General features: G+C 43.4%; 1 protein-coding gene across 1 annotated transcript; it reads right to left on the reverse strand.

The window, feature by feature from the left end:
• Positions 1–340: 340 nt before the first annotated feature.
• Positions 341–7,628, reverse strand: LOC120844492 (nicotinamide N-methyltransferase-like). Its single transcript, XM_040216292.3, has 4 exons — positions 7,585–7,628; positions 7,295–7,449; positions 6,442–6,649; positions 341–876 (listed from the first exon to the last, which is right to left on the reverse strand). The coding sequence occupies exons 1-4, from the start codon at positions 7,626–7,628 to the stop codon at positions 447–449; spliced, it is 837 nt and encodes a 278-aa protein (XP_040072226.1). The 3' UTR covers positions 341–446.
• Between the last annotated feature and the right edge of the window lie 4,482 nt (positions 7,629–12,110).

Raw genomic sequence — 12,110 nt, forward strand, 5'->3', positions numbered from 1 at the left:
ATATTTAAAGTAGATTGGTAGTACTGTGATATGAACACGCTAGGGGACGTTGTATAAAAATTCGTTGCTTAGCGAGGTTCCTACAAGAGTTGAACTGTAACGCCGCCGATCTTGTTACTTTGTAGTGAATTTTTGTTTTTAATAATGAACTGAAAGCTTTATTTCTATGTACTAGTGCAAAACCAAACGGGATACAAACCTTCTCAACGACACGTGTACTGGGATAACATTGTCTCGATACTCATTAGCGGTTTATATATCTCATACTTTTTTCTTTAATTTAAGCATGAACCAAATACATCTATTTTAATTGACTCAAATAAGCGTTACGACTACGAGAGCAAATATGAAAGCTTTATTTCCGCAGTATGTATGTAAAGTAAGAAATCTGAAAATGGGCAAAGAAGAGTAGGTTAAACGAATTGATTGCAGTTGTATTTGCCGAGTCAGATTTTACGTGCCACCAGGGTAAACCTGAATGCGTTCGAATTCCCCAGGAAAGACCGAAGAAGTTCGTTGGGTCGGTATCTTTCTATCTTGAAGCCGGCATCAGTGACAGATTCTTTCAGTACATTTTCGGTGAGGTTCGAGTGAGGAAAATCAAAGGTTCCAACGGGATAGCTCTTTACGCCACCGGCGCCGATAATGACAAGCAGACCGCCAGGTTTGACGAGTGGTGCTACATTACAAATCACCCTTCGGAAAGATTCGTGGTCTGCTGCGGCCGCGTCCAGGCATCCAGAGGAATAAACGACGTCGAAGATTTCCCTGTGTTCCATCGGGAGCACCCCGGGCTCCAGCACATCGCAGGGTATTACCTTGCGGATGGCTGTGCGTGTGCGCTCGAGTACTTCCAACGCCCCCTTCTTGATGTCGCTGGAAAACAGAACGAATAAGTGGTGGTCAACCTTTATGCAGTTGCGTATTGTGACGTTGAGACAAGATACGCGCAAAAAAAAACATAAAACATCAAGTCTTGCCCTACTGAAAAAAAGCATTCGGCGCCTATATGCCCAATAAATATGATTTTTGTCTTTTCATTGAAAACGCGTTGACTTCTTGTTGACTTTGATTACTTCCTTTTGACTTCGACTTTCTGTTGACATGGTCAACAGAAAGTTTGTTGACTTTGTGTTAAAACGTTTCTGATACTTTTCTTCAGCCTGAGTCAAAAGAAAAGCTGTTGACTTTCTATTAGCTTTATGTTGAATTTTTTTTCGGACTTTCTGTTGACATGGTCAACAGAAAGTTTGCTGACTTTCTGTGGAAACTTTTCTGATGATTTTCTTCAGAGCGAGTCGAAAGAAAATTTTCTATTAACTTTATGTTGATTTTTTACTGCTGACGTTCTTTTGACAGTCTCACCAGAATGACTGCGGACGTTCTGTTTACTTTGTGTTGAAAATTTTCTGTTGGCACTCTGTAGCTAGTGTCAATAGAAAACCTACAGACTTTCTGTTGACATTTTATTGAACATTGTACACCTCGACTAGATGTCAAAGATCGCTAAGTTTTTCAGTAGATTCCGACAAGGTGAGAACGGAAAGCAGCTTCAGTTGCCCCGCCTCCAGCGCGAGCCTACTACCCTTGACAACGCTTCGGCGTTCGTGCACCTCGAGCGCGCGCGTGCAGTCAGAGCACGACGGAAGGCATGGGGCGCGAGCTGGAGGCCAAGCGTTCAGAAGGCATGCCCTGCCGTTCTGACTGTGCAAGTCACCACTTTAATGACGATATTGAATAGTCAACTGGCAAAGAAAAGCAAAATAATTATTTGAAAGTGGAGAAACGACCTTGACTCGCTTCGCCCTTAGTGGTGCTATGCAGAGAAGCGATAATATATCTTATAGGAGCCGTTTTCGTGGATGTTGTTTTAGCGTCTGCGCCGAATTCGTATTAGTAGTACCAATGCTTTTTAGTAAGTGATATCGTACACGAACTTCGAAAGACTATTTTCCTTTACAGACTCCCGAGGAGAAGTTCAAATACTTGGAACCTTAATTAGTGCGGATGGTGTCACCGACCAAATGATTACCTTCAATATGTAGGCTATCTAAGGCTCTGGGGCAGTAAATGAGACTGTGATTTAGGTGTTCAGTGCAAATAAAAAAAAATATTTCAGGTGTTCAGTGCTTCATGGTGTTTGTGTTTGTTTCTAATGTATAGTTGTGGGATTACGTAGTTGTGACTTCAAATACCACAGGGACATAATTTCCTAGCCAAATATAAAAAAAAAAAAAAATTCGCGTTTTTTGCTTTATTTTGTTGCAGCTAATTTGGAGGAGTGGAAAGCCATAGTAAGCTTCCAAAACACTGTTGAATGAATAGCTAATCTGTAAAGATTTCTTTCTTTTCAATCTTCTGTAGCTTTTCACTTGAAAAGGTGCAGAAAAAGCATCTTGGAGGCGACAGAAAGTCTGTTGACTTTCTTATTACAAGGTGGGCCAATATTCAAAAGAAAGTCAACAGAAAACCTGTTGACATTTTATATCCTCTATTGACGTTTTTCAACAAAGTTTCAACAGAAAAGCGTAACAATTTTTTGAAAGGATGAAAGTAAACGGGTCCATGCCGGTCACAGTGTAGCCATACCGGTCCCCAGTTTGTCAAAGGGGTCACCCGTATGGCTGAAAGCCATAACGGTTGCCTATTTGCGCAAATAGGCCAGTCCTTTGGCAAACGGGCCACTCGTCTGGGCAGATGGGCCACTCGTTTGGGCAAAGTGTTGTTAGGCTTGCTCAAACCGGTGCAAGCGGGTGACCGGTGACCGTCAAACTGAACCGGTTTAGTCAAACGACACTCCGGAGTTCGTTTGATACAGAACGTACAGATCGTCGGTATGGGTACGCATGTTTCAGCCGTGGCAGTCTAAGTTTCCGGAAGGCCGGGAGCACCGGTTCATCGATTTCAAATCGTCCGCATTATGCAAGTATTTAAATCTATATTTCAATTGCGCTGATTTTCGCTTTAACTGCAACTGCAATAAGCTTCTTCTTTTTTTCTTTTTTTTTTACGTAAAAGCGCGACGTTGGCGAGCCGATATTTTTGAAAGAACTTTAAAACTTCGGCGTTTTCATTGGCGCCATCTACTTATTCAGCTCGAATCTCTATCGCAGAAAACGCAACCGCGTGAAAGAATATACTTCTAGACTCCGTTTCACCTCAATTCAATGCGCAGCGAACGCGTGGCTGCTAGAGCATCGAGTATTGCGAGAGCATGTCCGCCATAGCAGAAGGCAGACTACGAGCTCGCGCTGATCGCTTTCTTGGCTCGGGCACAACCCGAGTGGTCGGCGCCATTTCCGGCGTTCGAGCTTGCTGAAATGCGCGCGACTCGCCTGCTTTCAAAGGATGTGGAAACACATTGTGCTGGACTGGCCTGAGGAGTGGGCGCGGGGTTGTCCCGGTGTCTTGCGGTGCATGTGAGTACTTTGAAAGATATTTTTCTTTGTGATAAAGAAGTCAGTTGGCCCTATTTGATATGATCTCTTTCGTCTACAGCTCCATGCACCGGGTGTGTACAAACGTTGCTTTTTGTCGCCTTTTTAAGTTATAATATGCATGTAAAACTTAATGTCTGCAATACATTTTCAATATTGTTTTAAACTGCGTTTTTGTCTACGGTTCACAGTCATTTGGGCGTTTAAAGGGTTGAGGGGCTAAAGGTTATGACGGGTTGAAGGGGTGTGGGGCTAAGGGCTTTTCTATGGGGTATCCTTGAAGGGTTTTTCCGTAGGTTATTCTAGAAGGGTTTTGAAGGCCTGTGAGGTCCCATAATCCTTCAAGTCTGATGGGTCCTTTAGAAATATTTTCAATAGGGCGCCTTGACCTCCTTAACCGCGCCCCCTCCCTGCTCTCCACTCACAAATCACGTGACCCGAAGGAGAGGAGGGCGCCAGCGCGCGCGAGCTACACGCTGATAAGCATCGTGCTAGAGTGTTTTAGAGAGTTGTAGTGGCAAGAGCGGTGGCTGCCGTGTGAAGCATTCGCGCATAGACAACACGGTGGCGCTGCTGTTCTGAGCCCTAGGAACGTGCCCCGTCAGCCTCGTCGTCGGCGCTGTTCGGCGTGTGCTGCTGTGGTTCGACTGGAGCTTTTTGCGACACAGAACGATTGCTAATGTAAAAAATTGTAGGTTTTCCTTTGGACTAATGCCTGTGTGTGCTATCCTCTACTTTCATTATTCGCGTGTTTAGGTGGATATCATTTGGTTAATATCGACTCCCCCTTCCCAGTACTGACTGGTCGTTCAGCAACTCTATCGCTTGGGCTGCACGCTTAATAGCTGCGAAAGAAACCACGCTATACTGATAAAACAAGAAAAAATATAAAAAATAAATCTCAATGAATCTCTTAGTTTTTTAATGGTGAAGGTAACAATAAACTGGTGTGCTGCTTTTTGTTAACGTGTTTCTGATGCAGGGACCAGCGTTTGTAAGGTGCAAGGCCGAGCGCGTTTGGGAACGGCCAAAGTGCCACTGCAACTGGCGAACATATAGCAAATTTTCTTTTGTGGAAGGCAGTCGATGAAGAAAAAACACCTCGATTGGGGACCATGAAGCATTAAAATACAATATAAACACAAACTTCCAAAAACCCCTAATATGAAAGAAGAAATGTATTTTCAACTCACTATATTATGAATTCTCAAAAGTGATAGTACACTTCACCTACATACACAGCAAGCACATGAGAGATATCCAGCAACATACTACGCAAAAAGACTACAAAATAGTCATAATAAATTGCGGCATAGAATCCTAACCTCTTCGCCACTGACGATGCGCACATAATCCCGAAGAATAAGACGCGGTTCAAAATGTCTTGGCGAGGTGTTTGTCATCTAGATGAAGATCTTTTTCCCTCTGTAGTCTGCGCGACTTCTCATTTCACGCACAAAACAGCGACGGCTTGCGTTCGCTGGGGCTCCCCGCGGCTGCCCTTGTTGACCGGGTAGCCCGTACTTTCATCCCGGCGCGAAGCAGTGTCTGTGTCCGTCTTTTTCCTTGCATTTATGACCGAGACGGCAACGGAACGGTGAAGACTCTCCACCACCACACCACAAAGAAAAGCGCTACGGTGCTACGTTCGGGAGCCTACCGCCTGAGTATCGGCTTCTTCCTCGAATGCCTCGTGAACTTTTCGGCAGACTTTTTCTTTATATTTCGCTAGACTCTTAATATTATGCAGAAGTGGTGAGCACGGGCAGCGACTACACTGGATGGCGAGATAACCAGAAGGACTTGCTTTCATGGCTGCCGCAAATTCGCGTGCACGGTCATTGACATGCCTACTGTCTGACCAATGTACACGAAACTGCAAGTCAACGGTATCTCGTACACCACTCCCATGGCACACTCAGCATATTTAGTCCGATGTTTTATGCTGCATTGTTCTTTATTAGGCTCAAGGCTCTTGATTATGGGGCACAGACGTACCATTTTATGGGGGGCTGAGAATACCACCGGAATTTTGAAACGCTGTGTTACTTTCTTTAAATTAAAGGACATGTCATGGAAGTAATGAATAACTGCCCGTCCCATTTTGGGATTTTATCTTGCCTGTTGGTTGGCCCCTTTGAATTTATGTAACAATCTTTCCGCAACTTCAGCCAGGCACCAAGCAGAAAACCTGCCTTTTGTAGGTGTGAAATCTTTAAATTAAAACTGTCTTGCGCAGAGTTTTGCCAAGCTCGTTTAAAGGACACCTCCAGACACGTGTTAGCAATGCTCATTTCGACTATTTTTTGAGTGCGCAGACTCGAACGGCAGGATGCCTTTCTTGCATCTTGTCTTCTACTCCCAACATGCGTGGCCCTAAAGAAAGCGTAGGTTTAGGTCTAGGAGCTACGGGCTTCTCATAAATAAACCTCAAACCGTCAGAGCGTGAAAAACACATAGAGCCTCTCGGGTACAACGTGGTCCAGCGATCGCTCTACCATATCGCTGAGCACTAGGTAGTCATCAACGGAGCCAAAAAAAAATCACCCTGCTACCGATCCCCAAACTCTCAGCAATGGCGTTGTCGCAAGTACTTTAAAAAAATGTCGCACAGCACCGGCGCGACACAACACCCAATGGGCTTGTTTTGTTTTTTTTTCACTCTTTTTTGCTTTTGTTTTTTTGTCGTTTTTATGTATTTGACTATAAACCAGCTTCCCCAAATTGCCCCTCTGCAACAAGTGACATCACGTCAACGTTTTCCGCAGCGCATATTTCTATTCCCTTTCTTCGTCAGTATGAATAGGTTTACATATTTGTTCAGTATTATCACAGGAATGAAGAAACAACAGCTCCCGGGAGGTGAAGTGGTTTTAGTGGAAGGTGGAAAACGAGCCGAAGCGGACGTTGGAACTATAAGAGTCACAAGTATTAGGGATGTCGAATATGAGAGCCACAGATGAAATTACGCTCACGCGGTAATAGGTTGCGAATTCCTACATACCTATAGCCTTCGAAGCCAGCGATTTGCTCGGCAGGGAGGCTCCAGTCAATGGCGTCTTCTTCCTCGTTGATCCACTTGTTGATTTCGAGCCTGTTGCCTTCGACCAAGTCGCTCAGCACGATGTGCTTGAATCTACTGGAGGTCGTCAGCGAGCTCAAAACGACCGGGCCGCTACCCAACTCCAACAGAGTCTCGCCCTGAATAATATCTACGGAAAGCAAACGAGAGTTTTATACAGACCCAAATTCATTGTGCAACAAAAGTGAAAAATTGCATTGCCTCATTCTTGTTTTAAAAATAAACCTTGATCACAAATATTACGTATTTCGTACTCACAATTTATGTGTACACGAAAGCCCCGTTGGGACGTCGAACACCTCGCCCAATTGAAAACCGAGGTAAGAAAGTTACTTTGTTTCAAAGCCATCGGCATTTTGGGTTCTTCCAAGGTGCCCGCTCTTCACCAACCTGACGCCGTTATGCTACTCTTGCGCGTGTGTGCACATGCTATGTTGGACATTAAACGTGACTTTAATCGTAAAGACAACTATGGTCATCGACAAGGTGAGAACGGCGGCAAGGAGCATCATGTGTGTCACCTCCAGGTTGAGCTGTCTACTTTCGACAACGTTTCGGTGTGCAATGAACCTCGATCGTGCGCGCTCTGCTAGAGAACCGCGAAGGGCGTGCACCATGCGCTAGGGGCCGGCCGTTCAAGGTGACACGCACGCGTTCCTCAGTTTCTCATTAACAGGTAATGATGCCCTGCAAACATGCGTGTTCCTAGATTGTTAATCTGAGGAGTCACAATCCTGAATTAAACGAGTTAACATTTCGAACGCTGTATAATTACCCGACTGAAGAAAACTGTGAAGTTTTTCCATTTGGGAAGAGGAAATTTTTCCTGTAAAATGGTCATCCAGATATGACCGTGCCAGAAATTGTTCTTTGTAAGCATTCCTCAGGGCTTGGGATGCCATGCTTTCTACACTGTTTGAAGTGGAGACCCTGAAAGCGAATACAAATACGCTTAAAATACATTGTTGTTGACTGGATTACGACATGGAGCAGTTTATAAACTCTTTCTTCTCTGTTGTATTGTGTCGTTTACGCTATCTAGCACGCTTAACATTCATTTGCAACCTTACATATAGTTTTGCTTTGTAGAGTGTTTTCACCAGAAGCATTTTAAGATTTGAAAAAAAACAGGAGATAATAAAACACGTAGCGACGAAGACAGACACTGACTATCTTCACCCGATTGTGGATAATACAATGATTATTTTCACACATAACCACGTTTATTTGAAGTCTGAGCCCCACTTTTATGCAACCCGAGTTAGCGGGAAACACAAGGACAGACTTGGGAAAGCAATAATTTAGTCCTATCCAGTGTTGGCGGTAAGGCGTTACAAGGAACAGCGTTACCGGTTGCCCGCTACTTTTTTTTTTCGTAGCGTGTAACGCACTTGCTACTTTTTTCGAAAAATAACGGGTAATGTACTTACGTTACTTATTTTGAGTAACGGGTAACGGAGTTGCGTTATTTGTTACTTTTTCTTCCCGGCTTAAGCAAATTGCACGTCAGCTTGTTTCGTGTTTCAGGCGCTAAGTTACAGAAATCTTTTAGTTTTTTTTTTTTTCGTATTTCTTTCTAGTTGTTGTGAGTCGTTAGTTAACACCGTAACAAAGAGCTTCTGCGTGAACATAATGTTTCTTGATATATGGCACTTATGCAGAGCTGTAACTTCAAAACAGTAAAACGACTTCATCCATAATTAAAAAGTAAGGCTTAAAAAGAGACGCGTTACTTTTTATTTGTAACGGTAACACGTTACTTTTATTTTTAAGTAATGTCGAACTGTAACGCGTTACTTTCATTTGCCAGTAACGAGTAATGCATTTCGTTACTTTAGCTCGGTAACGCCTTCAACGCTGCTCCTAACCGATGACCCGTGATGATTTGAGTTTGTTTACAGGCGTAAGTTGAGCTAGTTCGTACATAGTAGAGATGCGTCAGCTTGTACGTAAGGATATAGACGTAGAAACGACAGGAGATGCCCAGGGCCAAACAAGAGTTGTCTATCACATTCACCTTTCGTGTGGTAAATGTTGCATTGGAGAAACAGGTTATTGCATAAACTACATAAGTAGAGGAAATGCAGCATGTGAACGGAACAACAGCAGGCCATTTATCAGCTCATTGTTAGACTTGTAAGTGCAGTGCAGCATTCAGCAACATCACCATTCTCGCAGCAAAAAGAATCCATTTTCATGAGAGATACTGTGGGCACTGGCCATCGAAGAACACAGGTAAGAATGTGTTACTCCCTCGTCTATCACTATCCACACCTACTGAGTTGTTACAATAAACTCTGGAGGCTCAGCTGGCGCTAGTATCTACGGAACTTCCGGTTGAAAATAGAAGTAGACAGCAACCAGTCTATTGTTCCAGTGTTCCTGTGGATTCCTAGGGGAAAACATACGTGATATTTCTCTTCACCAGGGAATAATAGAAGTCAGCGTATTTTTTTTACTCGTTACGGGTACTACGTAGCTTTATTCACAATATAAAAGTGTCATTTATTTAGTTATGTTTATTTTTATTACTCAGCGATTTTCAAGTTAGCGAAAATTGAGTCCCTTGATCTATGTTGTGCAGCAGGATATGCCAATGCAAGCTATCGATTCATGCACAATCGTTTTTAGTTCGGAGCAACAACACTCGGTTACTGCTTTATTTTTATTATTCATGCACAGTTTGTTACTAATTAAGTATGTGTTCTTCGTTTCATAACACCGTGCTTCGTTTCTCATCGCCGGTTTTGGTAGTTTGCTTTAGCATATATTAGCATCATTTTGGTGTTTTATCAAGCTGATTCACTCTGTCCTTCATAGCGTTGATTATAGGCGTGCATACGTGCCCTATTATGTAGGTCTGCAACGTCAACAGGTATTATACAAGTCTATTGTGCTATCTTAGTGCAGCGTTTGACGCCATGAACTGTAAATAAAAACGGTCTAACTGACATATTTTTGTGCATACGATTGTCAAAATTTCCAAACTTTTTATTTTGTCACAACATTAAGCAATGTTTGCCCTCATAATCAAGCGCGAAGAAAAAAACAGATTCGCATTTTCCTATAGGAACGCATTACCAACGTCAAATTTAGAGTGGTTTTTGTCTGATTCAAAATGCAAAAGCACCCTAACGCCACCTGAACTTCTAGCGTTTATTGTTAATAACTATGTCCGCACCAAAGAAAAGAGCATTTGCGGTGTGCAACGACCAGACGACCGTGGATCCACAGCAATCCACAGCAAATAAAAACAATTTCTGTAGTGCGCAATGCCCAGATAACTCGTAGAAAGAGCGGTATAACGGTCACTTTAATAATTGTTTTGTTTTCATATTATTTAAAACGGATAGTTCATTTATGCATAGATGAACAGCTTGTAAAAAAGACGATTACACATGCGGAGAAGAGTACAAAAGCAAAGTCGCTATTCAGCTCTTAGCTATTCTCCTGTCCTTTTTGTGTCTATTTCTGTACGTCCAAGCTGAGGCATCGATGATTTGAACATTTCTTCGTCTTCTCTTAGGTTAACCAAGACAAACGTTACTAGAACAACTCAGTGGGGAAACTGCCAACGAGCCTGGTCTGAAAAGTGGTATCGATCTGTACTCGAGAACCGAATTAATGGCCATCGCAACACCGCCATTTCTCCCGGAGCGGCCACTCAAGGAACTTCACTGATGCTCGTACTGTATCGGGAGTTTTGCATTCAGTACGGTCCGCTGTGACTGTTCCATATTGTCTTCAATCGGCCATTTGGGTGCCGAAACATGTATGGTGGAAGGGGTTTCAGAGATGCCAACCCCCGCCTTTCAAGTGGACGCGCCGCGTATTACCACCGAAGTTTATCTGCAACTAGGAGCAAAATCGGGCTTTTTTCCTGGTTTAAGCAGAGGAATGATCATATCAGTTCTCCTTGCTGATGGAAAACGTTCCTCCTCCCATATTCTATTGAAGACGTATAAAATCAGATCGAGTGTCGATGCGTGCAGATAATTCTACGTAGAGTAGTAGTTACCGTCAGGCCCAGGTGCCGAGAGTTTGACACTATGAAATGCCATTTGAAGTTCAATAAGGGTAAAGAGTTTTTAATGTGGCTCCCGTACTCCATTAGACGCCTTTCTGGTCCCATCGTCTTTCTCTTGTTTCAGTCGAAGGAATGATAGTGAATCGTACCTGGAACTCAAAATAAACTCGAAATATTCCTCGAGAATATAATCTTGTTCCTCTAGACAGAGCTCTCCGAACCCCGACCCGTGGACCAGATCCGACCAGCGAAAGTCTTTCGGCCGTCCCGCGGCTGGCCGTGGTCTTCGCAATAAAACCCGGCCCGCGGCCCGCTTTCAGTGGACACGCTGCTGCCGGCGGAAAACGTGTACTCAAAGAAACTGCGCAGCAGTGCGCTTAAAATGGCCAAACGGAAGAACGAGATAAACCGCATCCTAACGAGGGACCTCTCGCCATATTCTTTATTAAAACGTGTCATCACCAGCAACCATTCATGGTCGCCTGCTTTAAGCCTGTGTAACTATGTTGAAGTTACCTTGCGTTCTCGTGTAAATTCTGGTTAGTATCCCCTGTCACAATTATTGGATGTTTTCAACGTCAGCTTTTTCATTTTATTAATCGTTCGCACTGTGCGAATTGAGCCAAATTTCCGCTTTGATTGTGATCTGGTTAGTTTTCTGGGTCACAATTGTAGTGTAATGTCATAATGTCATAAGTTGTTAAATACTGCTTTACAAATAAAAGTATATGTATCCATACATATTATTGCTTCTTAGCACTTACTCTAACGTTCATTTTAGAGCGCAGCTATTAGGCGCCCGTCCCCGGGTTGAGCGGCCTCGCCGCCGGCGTAACCGCGCGGTGCATGATTGGTATATTTTTGGACTAAATTTAGCGGAAAATGTTTCCCGCTAAATCTAGGAGGAAATTTTCCCCGCTAAAGCTAGCGGGAAATTTTCCCCGCTAAATTTAGCGGAAAATTTTCCCCGCCACATCTAGCGAAAAACTTTCCCCGCTACATCTATAGCGGGAAAGTTTCCCCGCTAAATCTAGCGGAAAATTGTCCCCACTAAATATAGCGTTAAATTTTCCCGCTAAATTTGGCGGAAAAAGTTTCTCCGCTAGATTTAGGGAAAAAGTTTCCCCGCTATCTCTGGCGGGGAAAATTTCGCCGCTAAATTTAGCGGGGAAAATCTCCCCCTAAATTGGAGGCGAGCAGGAGAGGAGGAGGGGCATAGCCTCCTCTCCGTACCTCCTCCTCCGCTTCCTCAAGAACTGCGCTCTAATTCGGCGTTACTGGGAGTTGTAAACGTCTTTCATTTTTTTTTTTAAATACTTACCTACATTTATTTATATAATAACTTGTGTGTTTTTACTCCTTGTTTTTCTGGCACAGGAGACCACGAGGAATGACTAATCCTGATCTAGCCTTTCCGGACAGTTTTGTTTGCGAGATTAAAGAATGATGTTGAAAGCACGAGGTGACAAATTTATTTTCTTAATTCGATCGCAAACTTTTGAGGTTTGTGTGGATATATATTGATGTCTCGTAGAATTAAAAAAGTGTTCTCTCTGATTTTCTG

Source organism: Ixodes scapularis, unplaced genomic scaffold (assembly GCF_016920785.2).
Source record: "Ixodes scapularis isolate PalLabHiFi unplaced genomic scaffold, ASM1692078v2 PGA_scaffold0__279_contigs__length_252992795, whole genome shotgun sequence".
In the NCBI taxonomy this organism is placed as follows: Eukaryota; Metazoa; Arthropoda; class Arachnida; order Ixodida; family Ixodidae; genus Ixodes; species Ixodes scapularis.